Source organism: Ursus arctos, unplaced genomic scaffold (assembly GCF_023065955.2).
Source record: "Ursus arctos isolate Adak ecotype North America unplaced genomic scaffold, UrsArc2.0 scaffold_25, whole genome shotgun sequence".
Classification (NCBI taxonomy): Eukaryota; Metazoa; Chordata; class Mammalia; order Carnivora; family Ursidae; genus Ursus; species Ursus arctos.
Genome location: NW_026622930.1, coordinates 37,107,814 through 37,129,943, shown reverse-complemented (window position 1 = coordinate 37,129,943; position 22,130 = coordinate 37,107,814). Strand labels below are relative to the sequence as shown.

At 43.5% G+C, this 22,130-nt stretch overlaps 1 protein-coding gene across 6 annotated transcripts in view; it reads left to right on the top strand.

Moving 5' to 3' along the window:
• The first annotated feature begins 9,115 nt into the window (after positions 1-9,115).
• Positions 9,116-22,130, top strand: part of SYT16 (synaptotagmin 16) — a 245,696-nt gene continuing 232,681 nt past the window's right edge. For 3 of the 6 annotated variants that reach the window (XR_007190212.2, XM_044377664.3, XM_044377661.3), the window contains exon 1: positions 15,460-18,478. Coding sequence is in view for 5 of the 6 variants with exons in the window: in XM_044377664.3 (XP_044233599.1) it covers positions 18,445-18,478 (34 nt within the window). In the remaining variant the exon portion in view is untranslated. Of the gene's footprint in view, positions 9,205-15,453; positions 18,479-22,130 lie in introns of those variants that run through there. The other 3 variants (XM_048219941.2, XM_044377662.3, XM_048219942.2) reach the window with 2 other exon arrangements.

Genomic DNA, 22,130 nt, shown 5'->3' with positions numbered 1-22,130 from the left:
CTACAGACTGATTTTAAGTACCTTATCACCATAGTACCTAACTAATTGGGCTATGTTAGCTTAACTATTCTTAGAGAAGTCAACACCCAAAGGTTTGTTGAACTTCTTATAGTGTATATGATTTAAATGAAATGACTTTTGCTCAAGTCTCACAAATTGTTAACTCTTCTGCCTTTGTCAGATGTTTTAAACGGTTGATTTATCTCTTAGTTTTTTGCAGCATAATTGTCATATCGACTTTCTTGCTAACTTTACACACCATTTTATTACACGTGGTTAACTGGAAGTATTCTCTTTGTAAACTTAAAGTAGTTGCCTATAAAATTTTCCCACCAGATAATTTCCCCAATTTTAGCATCGCATTTAAAAATGAAGTTTCCTGGGGCGCCTGGGTGGCTTAGTTGGTTGAGCAACGGACTCTTGATTTCGGCTCCGGTCAAGGTCTCAGGATCCACCAGGCCTTGGGCTCCCTGCTCAGCAGAGAGTCTACTTGAGATTCTCTCTCCCTCTGCCCCTCCCCCCACTAGCTGTCTCTCTTTCTAATAAATAAATAAATCTTTAAAAAACAATGAAATATTCTGTCCTTCAGAGACCATATGTCTGGAATGTCTTTTGTTTTTAATTTAAGATGAATCAACCAATCAAAAAATGTAGCTTATCTTCTTTAGTGTTCCCACTGACACCTAACAAAATACCAAATTATTAACAAAATTACCCATATACTGTATATGTTGTACTGGTAAATAACTCTATTAGCCTTCTCTCTGAAAATCCTTTATGTTTACAAATAGAATTAATTCACAGAACTATACAGAATCAGGATCCTATGTGTTTATAATGTTTTTGTCTCTCCATAACAGGAAATTATTGCATCAGAGAAGAAAATGAAAAATGTAGAATGTCTCCTTAGGGCTGTAGAGTCAGAAATTTCTTTGCCCTCTGGTGGATTTACACACTTTTCCTGATACCAATTTTTGATGAAATGAGGAGAGTATTTCTAGTAATTTATAAAGCCTGGGTGACTAGCCCGGGTGAAATCAAATAAGGCAGGCATGGGCTTCTAGTAAGCTGCCTTAGGCTAGAATTTATGGCACCAAGGGCAGCTGAGTCCAAGCCAGGCCGTGGCTGATTCATTGAGTTTTTCATTTCCACTTTGTTTTTTCATTTCTGAGATTGTTATACGTGTCTAGATATTTTTGATATTCTCTTGTTCTTTGTTTTTTTTTAAGTTCAAACTTTAATTTCATTAAATATTTCAAACAATTATTTTACATTCTCTATCTGATAATTTCAGTATCTGAAATTCTACAGGTCAGTCTATAACTGGTGTTTCTCCAGACACTCATGGTGGTTTTCACCCTCATTGTGTTTGGAACTTATATTTTCTTGAATATAACGTGTGGGAATCCTGTGTCCCTGATTGGAGATGTCTTTCCTCTAGAGAGGACTTCTGTGTATGCCTGTTGTGAGCCAGGAAAACTACTGTTCTGGTACTTATAAGGTCCTCAGAATCTCAGGTCAAGCTCCAGGTCTGGTCTCTCAATTTGCAGGAGTTATCAGGTCAACTGCACTGCTCTCTATTGCACTTGCTTAACAACATACGGCCTCCTGGTCTGGTTTCAGCTCTTTGTTTTCTTTTTCCCCTTGGAGATTTTCCTTACTTTCTAGTGAGTGCAGGAATGCATTAAAATGTATTTTTACAGTAATTTAACCAGGAAGAGTGAGAATGCCCTTTGAAAGTATCTGATTTGTCATACTGCCAGAAGTAGAAGTCCCAGGAGATATTATTTATCATCATTTTGCAGAAGAGGAAACAAAGGCACGATGATGGTAAGTAACTTGCCCAATATTGCAGAGCTGGTGGGTGATGAAGACATTATGGGATGGACCCATGTGGTCTAGCTTCAGAGCCTGCACTTTTCCCCACCACACAGGTGAGTCTGAATCTCGGGAGACTGCACAATGTATTGGAAAGAATTGGTTGGTGAGACCAGGAGAGATTATAGGATACCAAGGGAGTGTGTAGGATGGAGCAATGAAATAGGGTTGGAGCACTGAACTAGGGTTGGAGCACCAAATATCAGGGCACTCTGGAGGGGCTGAGGAACCCTGGAGAAGAACCATTGATAGTGACGTGAAATGTAGGTGGAAAGTGAGGAAAAGGAAGTGTCACAGAAGCCAAGGGAGTAGAATCTTGAGGAGGGAGTGCTAAGTAGTGTCGTCATACACAGCAGTATGATATAATATTGAAAACTGTCCTTTGCGTTTGGCAGTTAGGCCACTCCCTTTACTGAGAGTGCTAAAGACTGAATGTTGTATCCCCTCCATATTCTTCTGTTGAAACCTAATCCCCCCCAATGTGATGGTTATTGGGAGGTGGGGCCTTGGGAGGCCATTAGGTCATGAGGGTAGAGCCCTCATGAATTGGGATTAGTGCTCTTACAAGAGAGACCCCAGAGAGCTCCACTGCCTCTCCACCATGTGAGGACACAGAAGATGGCCCTTTATGAACCAGGAAGAGCCTACTAGACACAGTCTGCTGGTGCCTTGATCTTCAACTACCCAACCTCCAGCACCGTGAGAAATAAATGTCGCTTCAACAACCCAGTTTATGGTATGTTTGTTACAGCAACCCAAAGAGATCAAAGCAAAGGGCTAATTTTGAGGATTAAATTGAAAGTGATGTGCTGTGGATGGGAAGTAGGGATTGTTCTTTTCAGAAGTTTGCATGAGAACGAAGACAAACTGGCTCAGTGAGAGGGAACCCCAAGATCCAAAGGGCAAGATGTTTACAGGTTTAGAAAATAGGACGAAGGAGAATGATACACAAGATGATTTACTAAAACTATAAAATGTATTCTAGCTTGAAATACATTAATATTGCAAATCAATGTTTCAAAACTTCCTTATATTTCCCCTTATAGTTATCCAGCTCTATTCTCTTGTGTCCGATAGAAAAAAATATTAACTACTCAGGTAGAGTGAAGTGGGTGTTTTATTTCCTCTCCTTGCACAGCTTTGAAAAATCCTATCCTATTCTTCTAGCTTAAACAGGTACTTTGACAAAGAATTAAAGTAACTTAAGCCTGGAGAGAAGAAAGCAGCTATGTGGCCCTGTGACTCTTGGAGCTTTCCCTTACTATATGAGGAATTAATTACTGAGGATCGTGACCCCGTTCTCTATCTTTACGAAGGATTGAAAGAAAAGAATGGGCTTAAATTTTTAAAGGGATGTCTTTAATTAGGTCTGAGTAAAAGCCACCTATTGAAAAGGTTTGTTCACACTGAATTCGTTTCCTAGTGGCTGAATTCTTAGCATTTATAACTTCTCAGTACTTCTACTCTCCCCTGTTAGACGGAGGAGACCAGAGTGGAAACTCCCAGGTCTGACATTCCAGCTCTCCAGGTGGTGGTTTTATTCCCCTGTCACCAGCTGCTGTTACTTGGGTCAGAGTTTTAGGTGGTACTGGAAACACCTGGGGAGCTCACTTGACATGCAGATCCTAGGGTCCCATTGCTACAGCTTCTGCTCCAATGAGTGCTGGCTGGGGCCTGAGAATTGGCGTTTGTAACAGGTTCTCCAGGTGATTCTGGACCAGGTGGTCTGAGACCCAGAGCTGGTGAAAGCCGGCCTACACTTGCCTTTGGCAAAAACAGAGACTAGCTATGCGGATGCATTTCTTGGCCAATGCCCTCACCCTCCTCCAAGCACACTTGACACCGGGGTGAGTATGTATTGCTTGAGATTCTTAATATTCTAGAATTGTGTAGTGCTTTCTGAAATGAGGTGATCAAACATTTTTGAGCTTTTTTTTGAATGATTGCTAAAATGTACTTAAAAAAAGCAGTTAATGCCGTGAACATACAGAGTCTTGAACAGCAAAGCCATCCTTTTGACCCATTTGTCTTGCTGGTCTCCAGGTTGTCTCCTTTCCCAGACTGGTTATTTTCCCTTACCTCTTCTGAGTTCCTACCTTGCACTTCCTTAAATATTGGCCTGGCAACAGGTATGGACTAGCTAAGAGACAACGTGCAGTGGGACAGAGGCAACCCAAATGCTGTGGTTTTCTGGTTTTAAGCCAGTGAGTCTTTCTAGTGTCTGCTGGGAGTTTCATCACTGAACCGCAGCCTGGGACCAGGCCTCGCGCTCTACTTCCCAGGCCAGACTTGCACCTGACGAGCCCGGTCACACTTCTGCCCATTCCCAGTGTGACTTGCAAGGGTTCCATCAGAACATGATGCTATTTATTACCTAATGGCTACATTTTAAAAGTTTTATTTGTTAGTATAATCCGTGTCTTAGTGAATGTTCTGAAGTATTTGAGTTCAGAGGCTTAGGACAGATAAGGAGACTGAATGAAAATCAAAGGCAAGTTTTATACAAAACAATAAAAATTTTCTCTCTTGTCAGATAAAATGCTCATTAGCTCACAGCCTACATGCACACATCATAGTTAAAATAATTTTTCTGTTTTCACCTACTCCAACAAAGACACAAAGCAATAGCTGTCTCAACCAAGAATAGTCTCCGTGGTGACACAGACCCACTCAGCGGGGCAGCTGCAGCCCCTCACCCTGGCCTGCTCTCATTTCTCCTTTATAGCCAGAGTTAGCAAAGTCAACAGGATGTGTCATAGGGCCATGGGTCAGAGAGCCTAGATGGTAATTTCCATGCAGTGTGTGTAAGAGCTATTTGTCATTTCTTCTTTTGGAAATGAACTCTAGCTATGTGGGTGCTGATATTTGCCTCAAAATTATGGCAAATAATAAGTCAGAAGAGCCCTGCAATAATCACAAGTTACCTTAGCTAAAACACTTTTTAAGCAGTTGCCGGGCGCCTGTCTTTTCTCTGTCCCAACCCCCTTTATGTATGTGTAGTGCAAAGCGCTAGTGTTCTCACAGACCACCGCGCTCCTACCCGCCCTCCTCCCTGTTTCCAGGCCCTGAGCCCCTCCACATCCTCCCAGTCCCACCTGACTCCCTCTGTGGCTCCTCTTATCCCTCCAGCCCTGCTGAGACCTGTGGCTGGCTGTCAGGGACACAGCGACCGACCTAGAACTCCTCCCTCTTTTTGGCCTCCAAGTCCTGTCCTCTTCCATTGCCTGCTCCCTCAGCCATGTTGGAGAAAGCTTGCACGTGGCTGCCTTCCCCCCCTGTGCTCCTGAGGTCCAATTCCAGGTAGGCCCTCCCTGCAGCCTTTTCTGTTTGTGCTTTGGATTCCTTCTCAGCTTTCCACTCTAAGCCCTCCACCTCCTCTCTGCTTCCTTCCTTCTTGGTAACTAAACACACGTCCTTACATGATCCAGAACTTGGGGACCATGCAGTGGGCCTGAACTCCCTCAACCTCCTTCTTCCAACCCCAGAATCCCTCTGCATCATCACTCTCTATTCCTCAACCTACGTTTCTGAGACCATTTGCGCCTAAGAGGGAACTCTCTGCCTATGCTGGCCATGCCAGCCGCTCTTTCAACCAATACCCAGTCCTGCCTCGATATTTTAGACCCTTCCTCTCCATGCACTCTTTCTTCTCCCCTTGAAATTGTACTGATATCCTAGCTTGATACTGACTTGTGTGTTTTTTTCATTCCTGTTACGTAAGTTCACTTACCACGTGGGTCTCCCTGTCTCTAACTAGACTTTGGCATCTACAGCCTTAGGTTGTATAGAAAACCAAAGAAACCAGAATCCTGCCTTTTGAATTTCAGAAACCAAAGTCCATGAACAAGACACACAGATTTGCAAGAATATAGGATGTTTTAAGAGTCCATTATCCAGCCCCTTAGGAGATGGATTTCTTCAGCCTTGGAGAGAGGAAGGGTTATAAAGGAGAGCAAGGAGCTGAGATCCTACTGAGGTGTGAGAAGGCAATGGCAGACACCGACAGGGTGCCCAGCCACTCTTCCCTACCCATTCTCCTTTGCCGACAGAACCCAGCTCGTGTCATAGGAGCTGAAGTTAACAGACGCTTGCTTTCCCAGCCTCCTGTTGCAGCTAGAATGGAAGGAGGAGGATTTGAGGGTTTTTTTTTACAAAGATTGCCTCCCCTCAATAAAAAGGGAAGGATGAGAAGGACTGCCCCATCCCCAACTTCTGGAATGCCATGTGAGGGTACAAGGTGTTTGTGCGGTGGCAGGCTTCTTATCCACAAAGTGAGGGTGGCAGAGTAGGAAGACAGAAAGATTCTGAGTTTTCACTGACTTTGGGCTCACCACCTTTGGACTCCTTGTTCTGTGAGATAGTAAGACGTTTCTGCTGTTCAAGCCCTCTGTAGTTAGGTGTACTTAAAAACAGCTTGCACCCATTCCCCCCACTTCTTAGAGAAAAGTCCCATTTCCAAGGACCCAGGGGGATGAGAGAACGTCCAGATAGGTTGGAGAAGCTGAGTCCTACGGGGACGTTTGTCTTCTATTACATGTCTTGTTGGCAAACCATGCAGAGCCCCCTTCCCCACCACAGTAAGGGGACGGTAAGAAAGGCAAGGTTGCGTGACCCATTCAAAAAGGCCTGACTTCCCTGTTGCCCCAGAATGGTGCGGGCAAATAGCCAGACATCCCCACAGGAACAATGGAAATTTCAAGGGAAAACGTCGGTCCTGGCGAGGTTCTGGGTGTGGGCGAGAGGACAGAGCAGCCCAGGCACCCTCACGGACTGACACATGGAGGCCCTCCACCGCTGAGGAGGTCTGGTGGGCTCTGCACTCCAGACAGAAGAGGCCCCTCACAGTGTGGAGATGGGGCCTGAGGGCCAGATACCTTCTCACACCCCTGATGCTGTCCAGCTCTGTCCTCCAACCTGGATGCAACCCCCAGAAAAGGTGGGGCGAGAGAACTGAATTGCCTGAGGAAAGCCCGACTCAATGGAGTTTACCCTGAACTAAGATCAAGCTCCCTAACACCTGGTGGAATGGGGACAGGGGCCATCAAATCAGCTTAGTTAAGGAAAAGCAAACATTTGTCTTGCTTTTACATACTTGAACATGCGGACAGAAATTATCCTTCCTGCTGAGAAATCCTCTACCTGAAAAAAGAAAAAACAAAAACCAGTCTTTTTTTTCTTTCTTTTTTTTTTTTTTTTAAAGATTTTAATTTATTTATTCGATAGAGATAGAGACAGCCAGCGAGAGAGGGAACACAAGCAGGGGGAGTGGGAGAGGGAGAAGTAGGCTCATAGTGGAGGAGCCTGATGTGGGGCTCGATCCCATAACGCCGGGATCACGCCCTGAGCTGAAGGCAGACGCTTAACCACTGTGCCACCCAGGTGCCCCAACAAAAACCAGTCTTACCTCAATCCTACCCTCCCCTAAAGCCCTTCCATCCACTTTCATTCCCTGCACTGCCAAACTTTTGGAGAGAATTAGCTCTACGTGGGGCCTCCATTTACTCCTCAACCCCCTCTCATTCCTCACCTGGCTCCAGGCTAATAAATCTGCTAACATGTCAGTTATTCAGAAAACATTTATCGAATTTAAACTTGGAGTTATCACTTTCCAAACTCTGACTTAGAAAAGTAGGTACAATTAATAAAGAGCCTCATACATGTCCTACTGACCCGTCAAATGGGTTCAAACCCAACTCATGATCTTCCCCCTCACTGCAGCTTAAACTACTGGCTTGTGAGCTTCTGAACTCCATGGGCATCTTTAAGTCTTTTTTCTTTTCTTTTCTTCATCTGACCCATTTCAAGTCTTTTTGCTTTGGGGACCTACCACGGAGGGTTGCTGTGAAAGACCAATGAACCAGAGCTCGGTGCTTGTTCACCGGAAGTATGCTTCGGAATCACCGGTGTTAAACACGCAACGATTAAAAGCAAACAAGAACCTGATGCCCCTGGTCCCCCTCCAGATGTACTGGCTCTGGATGTAGATCCCGATCAGATTGTCAGCCTCTTCCATCTGTGTTCTGTGGGCTGATCAGAAGGGACTCCTGTGCTGTTACCTGCTCTTCCCAGCTGGATGGGAGCCGCTTCCGGCCGTGTCTTATTCTGTTGTCTTCTAGCCCAGGGCCAGCAGGATCCCTGTGGGGATCCCTACTGATTGGGTTGAATGTGAATCCTTAAATGCATCAAATAGATTTTATTTGGAAGGAGTAAATAGCCTGCCATGTGATCATATGTTTGAGCTATTCGATTCTTTACGTAAAGGATCTGGGGGCTCTCATGTGTCACTGCCGCTGACATACCAAGAAACCGTCAGAAATCGGTTTGTGAACTTCAGGAAGATGTATACAGCTCACAGCTTCCGTTCAAAGCCCTCCTGAATCATGCACGAATGGCCCGTGAGGCCACAACACCGCCTGCCTCGCTCATTCCGGCTGATCCAGTTACCCAAGCGTCCATTCTTAGCTGGCGGGGCTGTGGTTTGGCCCGTGGTCCTCTGTCAGTTGCTCATCCAGTCGGCATGCAATCAGTTGGCCGTAGAGTCAACTACTCGTTTACTCATGCAGGCCTCAGTCATACAGTCATCCATCCACCCATCCAGCAGATAGTTGCTGAGGGCCTACTATGTGCCAGATGCTGTTTTCGCATTGGAGACAAAACAGGTGGTAACACGAAGAACACAGGACCCCCGGAACCTACCAGGACGGCGCTGAGTGTTTCCCAGTAGTTCTCCTGCGGAAGGACTGCTGTCTGGCACCTGGCTGAGCGTTGACTCCCACTCTCCACTCTCTTTTCATCCTCTACTCTTTCCAGCTGGGGTTGAGCATTGACTCTTGGGTCCGAAGCCGCAGGCAGGAAGCCTGGGCAGAGAGGAGGTGGAAATTGTGAAGGTGACATGAAAACGAGGATGTAATGGGGAATATAGTAGGAAAGGCGGCCTGGAGAGGCGGGCTAGAGAGGAGACCCTGCGTGGCCAGGAGCGTGTTTCCAGGTTGCTGCCTTCATTGTCTTTGGAGGAGGGGAGGGTTAGGGAGGGAGGCCAGATGCTGCGAGGCGGGTGGGGTGGGTCAGCCGCTGGGCGGTACCTCGGCTGCCTGTGCCCGCGGGGCTGGGCTCCCGGGGCGCGGGCTGGGCGGCGGGGTTGGAGGGAGCGGCGCGCGGGGGCGCGGGGCGGCGCGGCGGGGGCGCGCGGCGGGAGGGGCTGTGCGCGGCGCGGCTCCCGAGCGCGCGGGGCCTGGCGAGGAGCGCGCGCGCGGCCGGCTCGGCGCCGGGTACCCCAGCCGCGGGCGGCCGCCCAGCAGCCCCCTCGCCGGACCATGGCGACTGGCAGTAAGTGCGCTCCGGCCGCCAAGGCCCCGGGCGGGGGGAGGCCGCGGGGCCCGAGGGTGGGAAGTTCTCCTCTTTCCGACGCCTGCCTTTGTGCCAGGCTCGCGGGAGCGGCGGCCGGGGTCCCCCCACGCCCCCGGGCGAACCCCGGCCCCTCTGCCCATCACCCTCCGCTGCCTGGCAGGACTTGAGAGGCGCAGGTGGTTCTGGCAGCTTGCCCGAGAGGGATGTGGCCAAAGGGCGTGCTCTGATATGGAGGGGACACGGCGATGTCGCGGGGCCTGTCATCGAACCCTTTGGGGGCAGTGCCCCCAGGCCCAGACCCAGCCTTTGGGTAGCCCTGCCACCAAGGCGCGGCGAGCTTTTGGCGCTGTCAGTTCAAGGTTCGCCTCGAGTTTGGGTGATTTGCGCGCTTGCCTTCTGAGGATAAGGGTGGCTTGACTGGTCGGCTGCCCGTGGCCCCACCTGGGCCATGTCCCCAGCGGGCAGCTGAGGGCTGGCCAGAGACCGCATCTGGTCACCACGGACAGTGAGTGAGGTTAGAGCGCGGACATAGGTTAAAACTACTGAATGGAAGTGTTGGAGGGCGCCGAGCTGGCCTCCTTGGAGCATCTTGGCACCGCTGCTTTCTTGGCTCAGTGCTTTTGGAAATGGAATCACGTCTATGAAAGCTGGTTAATTAAGAAGTATTGGAAGCTGGATGCATATTAATAGGGTCTCAAAGGGAGGTCAGAGTAAAACCATCAGTCACACCTGCCCCATACTTACCTTGTGGAGGTGCTGTGTCCAAGCCCTTATCACACACCTGGCACCTTTTAGGGAACCCTTGAATGAATGAATGAATGAATGGTACATTGCTTAGAGAGGAGATTTGGTAGGCATTTTTGAGGGGTGAGAGGGGACAAAGATGGGAAGATGGGGGTCCACATTTCTGCAATAATTATTATTTTTCTTTTAAACAGACTATTACCCCAGCCGAGAACACAGCTTTTGGTTTAGTGCAGAGAGCCTGGGTTTAAAGCTGGCGTATCTTTTACACTGTGGTGGGCACGGAGTGGGCCCTCAGTAAAGGTGGTTGCTCACTCTCTTTACCATCATTTTATATGTGTGGTGATACTAACATGCTCTCCCCCTTCTTAAATGAAAAAAAAAACAAAACCTAGATCATGTTTTGATAATAACATCAGCTAATCTAGGCCAGGCCTCCCCTTTTCTCTCCTCATTTATAAAAGGGTGGTCTGGCTAACTTTTTTTTTTTTTTTTTTTTTGTCTAGGAAAAGAAATTATGGATTTAGACTTTTGTTAACAAAGTAAGACTCAACAAGGAGGAAGATAATTACATTTGGCCTTATTATTGCATTTCTTAAGGAAAACAAAAACAAAGGAGCTTGAAGTATTTGTAGGCATTTGTGCATCACACAAATGCAGTAGGACAGTGTTCTATTATTCATTTTCTATATTTTGGGCAAAGATGATACATTTGTTATTCTAGAAAAAAAACTGGCCATACTTCTGTCCCAATTTATTGAGGTAACTGTTTCTTCTTCTTCCTTACATGGTATATGCAACTCTATTGAAGAATCAAACTTTATCCCATTGATTTTGTTTATGGAAAAAAATTATAATATTCAACCAGATTATCTCATGAACTGATTTTTAGGCATAGGCTTAAATCTGTTTAGTCTCAGCTGGGATGGAGCTGGAAATCTGAAAAGTTTCCAGAGTGTAGAGGATAATTAGTTTGTCTTTGTTCTTATTCAGAAGTAATGTGAGAGACTTCCTACGTGTTCCTACTATGGAAATGAAGAGAAGGGAAGTATTCTCAGTCAGTGTCTTGAAAAATTCTCCCTAAATCTTGACCACGTTTACAGCTTCAAGTCCCATAGTCCTCTTACAGTCAGCATCAAAGTGGTCCTGAAACTAGAGCCCAGGGTTCCTCCCAGACACAGAGTTCTCAGCCTGGCTGCGTATTATAATTACCCCAAGAGCTTTTAAAAAATACTCTGGTATCTATCTGGTATCTAGATAGATCTATCTATTTATCTATCTACCTATCATCTACCTATCTATCTGTCTTTTAATGTAGTAAGTTTCAGACTTAAATGTGTATCCGAATGACCTGGAGGGCTTGTTAAAAGATTCCTGGGCCCCGCCCCAGAGTCTCTGATACAGACACTTTGGATTGCTGCTTGAAAATTTACATTTCTAGCAAGTTCCAGGTGATGTTGAAGCTACTGTCCTTCCCATCCTTCTCTCCATCTCTGCAGGTAGGCAGGTAGGCAGGTAGGCGGGTAGGCGCACCGAGAGACGGTCACTTGTTCCGCAGTCCTGTCCTGTCCCTGTGCAGTAGTGCACGGCCTCATCAAGACGTATCGAAGCTGGGCACAGTGCTGCCCTAGGCCTATAGCTGACTGCTCTCCCCATTTGTCTCCCCCAGGAAATTTCCCCTTGAGAGAAATATTGGTTCTAAAGCCAGGCAAAATCTGACTGCTCTACTCCAGTCATTTCTGGAAGGAATCCAGAAGGACCTTCTTTATGAATGTGGTATGTAAATGGATATAAAATAGAGATACTTTAAAAATATTTGCCTGGCAACTTACAACCTTCACAAAAAAAATGTAACAAATAGAATGAAAATATCCTTATGTCCAGACACCACGCTGTCTAGGAGCCCATTCCTGAGGAGGAATGGGGAATCTGAGGACTTTAGCTTGGTTTTCAGTGAGTTATCGTGAAATGGTAAGGAACTTGTGATCCTCAAACTGAATTCCCTTTCGGCTATTCACATTTTTATTTGGATAATTCAGGTTATAAGATCTTTAAAAGTTTGAAAGATTGGGAGGAATTGTAATAGGAAGAAAAGCTAAGAGACCAGTAGGGAAAAACCACTGTTAGCAGGAACAGCCCAGTTTATTATATAAAGTGGTGGTACTTAGGCACTGGAACTATGTTTCATGATTGCCTCAGGAATAAGTGTTCCAGATAATTTTGTGTTTCCAAGTGTCAGTGAAGTATTTTTTCTTTTTCTTCCCTTGATGTCATTTGTTTCATTACTAATATTTCTCCTTACGAGTCTTTATTATTGAAGTCACTGTAGTCTGTTTATAAGAATAGTTTGTCAGGAACAGCGAGGCATGTTTGGGCAATGTTGGAAATGTGTAATTATATTGTGCCCCAGAAATCTCAGGCAAGTCTCAAGTGGATGGGTCTCTGTGGCTGCGGTTGACACACATTTGGCTTCTTAAGGGAAACATCTGGTCCCCATCTGGTTGCTCCTGGTTTACTGGTTGATCTTGTGTCATTTTTGCTTGGTCCATTCACAAGCTAGCCCCCCGGGCCACCTCCACCAGTGGTCATTCCCTCCTTTCTACTTTTGGTCAGTAATCTGCAGTTTCTTTTTCCCATCCCACCTGCCCCATCAGCAATTTCCACTCTGTGCTCAGTGCTCAGTATAGAAGAAAGAGAGAGCAGGGAAAGGAAAAGCAAATGCAGGCCCTTAGCAGGTAAAGGTTGGAACATCTGCCAGATAGTTACTGTTCAGGATTTAGGATGTTTAGGATTTAAAAGAAAATTGCTTGACTTTGAGTGAAAGTGGACTCATTCTTTTTTTTTTTTCCCCAAGATTTTATTTATTTATTCAAGAGAGACAGAGACAGCCAGCGAGAGAGGGAACACAAGCAGGGGGAGTGGGAGAGGGAGAAGCAGGCTCCCCGAGGAGCAGGGAGCCCAATGCAGGACTCACTCGATCCCGGGACCCTGGGATCATGACCTGAGCTGAAGGCAGACACTTAACCCACTGAGCCACCCAGGTGCCTGAAAATGGACCCATTCTTGAGTATATTTCTTTCCAATTCTAATAATTATTAACGAGCTTATGAATAGTGCCAATTAAAAAATAGAGGCCAACTAAGTGTTGGAAAGTTACTACTTTGCAACCATCACAGTAACAACTGATGAAAAAATCATCCATGGATGCTAAACTATTGTGTGAAAACTTCAAGACCAGAATATGTACATTCTTGGAGAATTTCCCCACAGATGACTTATATTAATTGCAAAGTGGAACATGGTAATTTTACAGTAGAGAAAACTGGGTGTACACTGCCTTGTGCAAATAATCAAAGTTAATATCACCGGTAATGGAGCAAACTGATATCCTGTGTTTCCTGATATGAAGCACTGAAGAGAACCCAATGGCACTTGTGCCAAAAATGTATAATCTGCTTCTCTCTTTTTTTAAAAAAATATTTTATTTATTTGAGAGTGAGAGAGAGAGAGAGAGTGTGTATGAGCTGGGGGAGAGTCAGAGAGAGGAGGAGAGGCAGACTCCCCACTGAGCAGGAAGCCTGACGTGGGGATTGATTCCAGGACCCTGGGATCATTACTTGAGCCAAAGGCAGATGCTTAACCAACTGAGCCACCCAGGTGCCCCTATAATCTGGTTCTAGTTAAGAGGAAATATCAGATAAATGAAAATCGAGAGACATTTCACAAAAGTCTATGGCATGAGAAATGGCCGAGACACTGTTCCAGATTGAGGGAGACCAAAGAGACAAGGAAACACAGTGGATGATTTGGTATCAGACCCTAAATTGGGGGGAAAAAATGCTACAAAGGACGATGTTGTGGTAATTGGTGAAATTTGAATACAGATTGTATATTGGATAATAGCCCTGTATCAAAGTTAAATTCCTTAAATATGATATTTTTATTGTAGTTCGGAAGGGAATGTCTTTTTTCTTAAGGGAAACTGAAGTATTTACACGTAAGGGGACATGCTGTCTATAACCAAATCTCAAAAGGTTTAGGAGAAAAATATGTCCATATGTGTGCATTTATATGTATATGTGTGTTATACAAGGAAGAAAGATAAAATGTGGCAAAATTTTAACATTTGGGGGAATCTAGGAATTCTCTGTATTATTCTTGCAACTCTGTTAAAAAAAAAAAAGGAAAAATACCAACAACTTATAAATGAAAATGGTGGGATGACAATCTGTAGTTCTAGGTATTGTGGTCTATTACTATTGAGTTTACTTTGTGAAAAAAATCATGTTGAAAGACCCTTAATTCCGAACTCTGAATTTTGGTTTGAGATCCTAACATTAACAAAACCGTTAATCAGAGAAAACTTCATATACATAAAAAAAAGAAGAGAGAATAGTATAATAAACCTCCGTATACTCAGTGTTTTGCCGATCTTTTTGCATCTATGTCTCCACTACGTTTTTGGGAGAAGGTATTCTGAAAGCAAACGCAAGGTACCATGTCCCTTTCACCACCGATGCCTCTATGTACCTCCGCGCACCCTCTTCGCCTCCTGTAACGCCCATGCTGCTAGCGCACTTGGGAAAGTAACAATTCCGCACGAAGAGATGATGGCATTTGGATACTGTTAGTATTAGAGAATAGAAACCAGAGTTCTGAGGACGTATCGATTTGACATATATGGGTTGTGCACTTATCTTCAATTTGAAAAGCTGACTAAGCCTGGTAATTATAAATGGTTTAGAAAAAGGATCTGAGAAGCTTCTTGTTCTTGTTGCATTTTCCAAACTCCTCCTCCTGTTTTTAAACCAAGAATTAAATTCTTGAAGAAAACATTAAGATGGGTATGGAGACAGTATTTTGGACTGAATTTCCCTTTTTAATGTGACCCTATCGAAACTTTCCGAAAGTCAGAATGACTACCATCATGCTGAATGGCTAGAATGCCATGTGTTTTAATTTCAGCGTGGCATCTTTGATTTGGTAAGCCCAGAGAAGCCTTTTCTTGCTGAGCTGACTTTCTAATGTTTTGTATAGAAATGGGCCAGATCTCTTGGGAGGAATAAGCCTTTCCCTGTGTAGGGTAGATTTGGATTACATTTGTTCTTTTAGGTCACTAGGGTATCATTGAGTTATTAACTATTCTTTAGTATTGGGGTTGATAAAAAGATGCCCATTGTGCCATTTAACCATGATGATGTATATATAAAACTCTTGGACAACTCTTTTTAATAAATTAAGGTGGTATCTGAAACACATATTGCAAGTAAAATTCTTATACACAGTGATTATGCTCCCATTAATGGATTATGTACATTTGATTTTAGGCAGTTTAAATTTATGCATAGATGCCATCCCTTTATGGTAGATTTTCTTACTGAAAATAAGAGTATAATATTCTTGAGAGTTCTAATTTTAGGAATAGGGTGTCACATTTTATAGTTGGATTTATAATGAAACGAAGATTAAGACACATAAAATGATTTTATCCACCCTATGTGAAAATTCTCCTGGCTTACATACTAGTATATGTATATACTACTTTAATCTATTACAATATATTTAATCAAAATTAGACTTTCCATTGACTTAGCTCAATAGACAGTCAAAAATGTTGATGAACTCAGTGTGATGGTAGAAGAAAGTACAGGCTTAGCTTCAGAAGTGCCCGAGTTCTGAACTCTGGACCGAACACTCTCTGTCTGGGTAACAGTGGGTAAACTCTTTAACTTCCCAGGGTTTTGTTTTATTCCACTCTGAGAAGTTGTAAAAATTAAATGAGATAGTATGCATAATAGGCATTAAATAAATGTCTCCTCACCCTCTACAAGGTCGATCCCACAGCATGTGCCTCATGTTACAGGAATAATCTGTCCTTTAGAAATGGAGTCCCAGTCTTTGATTCCATTTTTCTTTGTGAAGAATATAAAGTGAAGATTAAGTTATCTGTTTAGAAATGTAAGACTCTATGGAAGTGAATCTACGAGAAATCACCCAAAGGTAGAGAACTCAGATTTAAAATAGAAGTATTAAGTCATGGCGTCTTCTTTCCCAAGGCTTATCACTTTGCACAAGTGTGCTTACAGCACGTATCACGAGCATGGGGGCTGGTGGTGCATGTGCACACACACGGTTTCTGGTAACCAAGGGCAATTTCAGTGACGGGCTCTTAGAGGCGCTGCAACAGCTGTCTCTCTCATGGAAGATGCAAGAGGGCTGTGGGATCCTCTCTGCTGGCTTGCTCTTGGTGATCTCTTCGGGCTTTGTAGTCTTGTTCCTCACTTGGGCATGACTGCTGGGAGGTTGTAGGACTGGATGGGTGGTGTTTCAGGGTACCTCCCCAGAGTTTGATACCCTCCTGGCTCTGAAGTTTTATAAAAGCCTGTCCGATAAAGTCAATAAGCCTGAGGAAATTTCTGGTTGTCCCATTATCGAGCTTTAAAAAGGTATAATCTTCTAGTAATGTCCATAATGACCTCATCTGCCTGATGTCCCTGCTAGTCCTGACGTTGGCCATCCAGTTTCTGAGGAGTGTTTCACTGTCTCATACTCCCACTGCCTATCTGATATTCCCTGTTTCTCTTACATTTCAGCCCATGCTCTAACTCTCCTTATCTGCCAATCTGTTTTTCCTTCCCTTTCATGATTCCTTTGAACTTTGGTTCAAAGGTTGGTTGAACTACACTGGCTCTGTCGACCTCAGGTTTGTAGAGTCCCCAACAGCTAGGCTGCCTTAAGCCGTCCTCCCCTGCTTCTCCATAGTCAGAAAGTAGAGGGGACTTCATCCCGCAGACTCTACCATCCTGTCATCAGGCTTTTTAGAGGTGCATTATAATGTCCTTCTTAACTGGTCCGTTAGCACAGAATCAATTGTTGGATTTTAGTGGAGATACAATTATAGTTATTTTTCTTTGTGCTCCCTCTGTATTTGTTATCTTTTGCCATGCAACAAATTACCACAAACTTAGTGCCTTAGAACAACACATCCATCTCCCAGCTCTGTTAAGTCAGGAGTCTGGGCAGGACTTCTGGGAGTTGGGAGTCTGCAAGGCTGCAGTTAAGGTGTCAGCCAGGGCTGGGTTCTCATCTGAAGGCCTGACGCTTGACTGGGGAAGGATCTACTTCCAGGCATACATTGGCCTATTATCAGCATACCACATGTTGGCAGGATTCAGACCCTGGTAGTCTCATGGACTGGGGATCTCCATTTCTTGTTGGCTGGAGGTCATTCTCAGGTCTTTAATGCACGAACCTCCTCAATATGTCCACTTACTTCATCACAGCTAGCAAGGGACAGAGTCTCCTAGCAAGATAGGTACTAAAATCTTAATTGATAGAATCATGGAAATGACATCTCATCACCGTTGACATATTTTTTTGTTTAGAAGCAAATTATAGATTCTGCCTGAACTCAAAGAGATTACCCAAGGGTGTGAGTATCAGAATTTGGTAGACTATCTTAGAATCTGTCTGCCATACTCCCCATGAAACTTTCAGCATCTACTTCAATTAGCTTTTTGTTTGGAGTATCACATTCCTCTTTAAAACTTTAGATAACACTGGGTGGTAAAGCCTGAAATGATAATTGCCTTGCTCAGAAAAGAAATTGTTCTCTCTCCTACCAGAGAGCTGTTGTGCTGTTGGAATGATGGTGGGGCAGGGAAGGGTAGTTTTTGGTCTTGGAGCTATTATTGGGGGAAGTCACGTCCAAATGAGATGCTGCTGAGGGGAGCTTCCAATAAGCAGAAGACGATATGTTTTGTGAATTCATTTTAAGAAAACTGTTAAAAATTTTAAAAAATTGAAACACTCAAATGGTCTCATTTTTGGAAAAGTTAAAAAGGAAGGGAGTCAGGACAAAGCTATGAAATTAGGGTTGAAAGTCAATGAAGAGGGCTCGTGATGTGAGGAGCAATGGGTGTTACACGCAACTGATGAATCATTGAACACTACATCAAACACTAATGATGTACTATATGTTGGCTAATTGAATTTAAATTTTAAAAAAAAGTCAATGACAGTCCCAGAATGAGAAAAATAAGGGGAATGAGAACTCTGTCAAAGAGAAGCTATTTCCTCATGGGGGCAAATGGATTTTATTAAGGTGCCTTGTCAGTGTGTGAAGCATTATAAGGGGACAAGAGATTATTTAAGGTTTTAAGCCTCTATTTGTGTTACATTCTTATAAATGATGTTCTCCATTTCAGACTATTGTTTTTGACTTATTGAGAGGATGACAGATACCTGGAACCAAAGAATTCTTGACTACTGATAATTTGTTCTGTGTAATAACAAACTTCAGGCTGAATTCTTGCTTTAAAATGGACTCAGACTTTAGAATATGAAACTACTCTGAAGAGGTTTTTTTCACTAGTAAATATTGATTTTTATTGCCTGTCCTTTTCTTGAAACTCTGAACATCTTGATTTTTTTGGTTGCTACTTACCACCTGGAAGCTATTCTACAGTAAAAGGGATGTCATCGCAGTCATTCGCTGCTTGTTATTCAGGTAAGACTATTCTAGTTTGAATAAATTGAGTTGGATCCCAGAGACATTTACATTTTTATCTGACAAAATCAGCCTATATAAAATGAATAGAAGGGAGGAGTCTGAAATTATTTTCCTAAAAGGGATTCTCTCCCCCATTGGGCCCCAAATCACATGCTGTTTTCTCTTTGAAGTCTTTATACACTTTCCAACAGATGCAACTGTCCAGCAGATTTCAACACAATCCATTGCTCTTTTTATCTATACCTCTTAAGTTTGTTTTGTTTTGTTTTGTTTTGTTTTTGATTTCTCTCTAGTCTACATGTTCTTTGAGGGAAAGATCTACTTTTAGGTTTATTTCCTCAATTTTGTCATTCTATTGAATAAGCATGGTGCCTTGCATAGAGTAACCGCTCACCTGGTTGCCAAATTCGGTCTGTTTCTCTACTGTGAGACTTTTCTTTCCCTCCGATTGCCTGCTTTACTCCAGCAGTTCTCAGGGTGTGTACCTAGCAACCCTGGGTGGTGGCGGTCCCTTGACTTTAGAGGGACAGTGAGGTCAAAACTACTTTCATAATAATACCAATATTGAATTTGTCTTTCCATTTTCCTTTTCTTGACTGTTCATCAGAATTGGCAGAGGGTACATGAGAAGCAATGAAATCCTTACCCTGTGGCTACTAGAATGTTGGATCTGTGTACTCGGTTTCTCACTGTAGTTCAGTTCTCACAACTTTCCTGTGTTTAGGTTGGTTTTACGCAGGGCACCTGGGTGGCTCAGTCAGTTAAGTGTCTGCCTTTGACTCAAGTCATGATCCCAGGGTCCTGGAATCAAGCCCCCCAAGTCAGGCTCTCTGCTCAGCGGGGAGCCTGCTTCTCCCTCTCCCTCTCCCTGCCACTCCTCCCGCTTGTGCTTTCTCTCTCGCTCTCTCTGTCAAATAAACAAAATCTTAAAAAAAAAAAAAAAGATTGGTTTTATGTTTGGATCATTTAGGGATATGCTCAGGACTTCATATACAGATTTATAAGTTTACTTTCTCCAGTTCCCTCTTCTCTGTCATCTTCACCACCATCCCCCGCCCCCCAGCTGAGACGAGGCAGGGTAATGCTGCTTTGCTGTCCACTTGGTACAGCGTGGTGGTTGATAGTGATTTCCTTCATAGTCTGTGGCTTCTGTGGTCACTGTGCCAGTGAAGGGAGGGAGGGGCACTGCCTCTTTCCTGATGTTACCTTACTGCAGAGCAGGGGTGGTCGCCAAGGCTCCAGCCTGCCCTGTCTGCAGCACACCCTGGGAGGAGGAGGCACGCTCCTGCTTTGTTAGTGTACGGCAGGAGTGGTCGCAGAGCTCCTCCCCTTGGTCTCCACAGTGCCTGGTGGAGAGGCACAGGAATGTGACTCTTTCATGCTGTTTGCTTAGAGTAGGCTAAGTAGATTAAAAGAGGTTCTGTCCTTTCTCCAGCTGTCCTCTTCCAAGTCCTTTGGCTAGAGAGAAGAGATCTCAGTTGGGGATGATTTGTCCTACAGGTGACATCTGACAGTGTCTGAAGACATTTTTTGCTGTCACAAGTGGGGAGTTGTTACTGGCATCTAGTGGGTAGAGATTAGAGATGCTGATAAATGTGCTACAGTACATAGAACAGCCAGACCCCTACCCTGAACAAGAAAGAATGATCTAGTCTGAAATATCAGTAATGCCAAGGTCGAGAACCCCCGAGCTATAGAGAGTGGACTTTTCTTGGAGCTTTTCTTCCTCTCCTTCTCCTTCTCCTTCTCCTCCTCCTCCTCCTCCCCCTCCTCCCCTTCCTCCCCCTTCTCCCTCTTCTCCTCCTCCTTCTTCTTATTTATTTCATCTTGTCCAAAAATGGAGGTCCCCTCAACATTTTAATATGTTATTTTTCAGACCTTTGGCATCTATCATTGATGAGGAATGTAATTTATAATTTAGCTTTAGATACATTATCTTTCCCCTTCAGTTGATTTTAAGAGTTCTTTTTCTTTTATTTTCAATTTCAATTTCATTCTATGAATAGACGTAGATTTTTTTCCAAAGAATCTTCTTTAGGTTCACAACAAAATTGAGAGGTAGAAGGACTTCCTATATACTCTCTGCCCCCATATATACATAGTCTCCCCATTATCAACATTACTTACCAGAATGCTTTTTAAAGTTAGTTAGTTAGTTAGTTAGTTAGTTAGTTAGTTTATTTACTTATTTACCAAGGGTGAACCTACATTGATTGATACATCATAAGCATCCAAAGTCCATAGTTTACGTTAGAGTTCACTCTTGGTGTTATACATTCTGTGTGTTTGGACAAATTTATAATGACATGCACCCACTGTTTTTTCATACAGAGCATTTTCACTCCCCAGATCCTCTGTGCTCTGTCTATTCATCCCCACCACCCCCCACCACAGCAACCACCGGTCTTTTTACAGTTTCGCCTTTTCCAGAATGCCCTATAGTTGGAATCATACAGTCTGTAGCCTTTTAAGATTGGCTTCTTTCACTTAGAAATACATATTTAAGTTTCCTGCATGTCTTCTCACAACTTGATAGCTCATTTCTTTTTAGTTTTGAATAATATTCCATTGTTTGGATGTAACAAGTGGAGTTATCTGTTCACCTACCGAAGTATAATTTATTTACTTCCAAGTTTTGGCAGTTATGATTAAAGCTGCTATAAACATTTTCGTGTGGACATAGGTTTTCAACTTATTTGAATACACATCAAGAAGCGCAATTGCTGGATTGTATGGTAAGAGTGGGTTTAGTTTTATAAGAACCCACCACACAGTCTTCCAGAGTGGTTGCACCATTTTATATTCCCACCGTCAATGAATGAGAGTTCCTCTTGCTCCACATCTTTGCCCATATTTGATTCCAGATTTTGGTCATTCGAATAGGTGTGTAGTGGCGTTTCATTGTTTTAATTTGTATTTCCCTGATGAGATATGATATGGAGTATCTTTTCATATGCTTGTTTGCTATCTGAACATCTTCTTTGATGAGGTCTCTGTTAAGGTCTTTGGTCCTATTTTTAATTGGGTTTATTTTTTTATTGTTGAGAGTTCTTTGTATACTTTGGATAACAGTCCTTTATCTTTATAAATGTCTTTATTGCAAATATTTTCTCCTAGTCTTTCTCTTGTCTTCTAATTCTCTTGACATTGTCTTTCACGGAGCAGACATTTTTAATTTTAATGAAGTCTAGATTATCAATTGTATCACGACTCCTGTCTTTGCTGTTGTATCTAAAAAGTCATCATCATACCCAAGGTCGTGTAGATTTTCTCCTATTCTGTCTTCTAGGAGTTTCACTGTTTTGTATTTTACATTTCGATATGATCCATTTTGAGTTAATTTTTGTGAAAGATATAAGGTCTGTGTCTAGATTTTTTTTTTTTTTTGGCATGTGGAGGTCCAGTTGTTATAGCACCATTTGTTGAAGAGACCATCTTTGCTCCTTTGAATTTCCTTTGTTCCTTTGTCAGATATCTATTCTATTTGTGGGGGTCTGTATCTGAGCTCTTTATTCTGTTCAGTTGATCTCTTTATCTCTCCTCTCACTGGCACCACACTGTCAGATTACCATAGCTTTATAGTAAGTTTTGAAGTCTCCAATTTTCTTCTTCAATCTTGTGTTGGCTATTCTGGGTCTTTTGCCTCTCT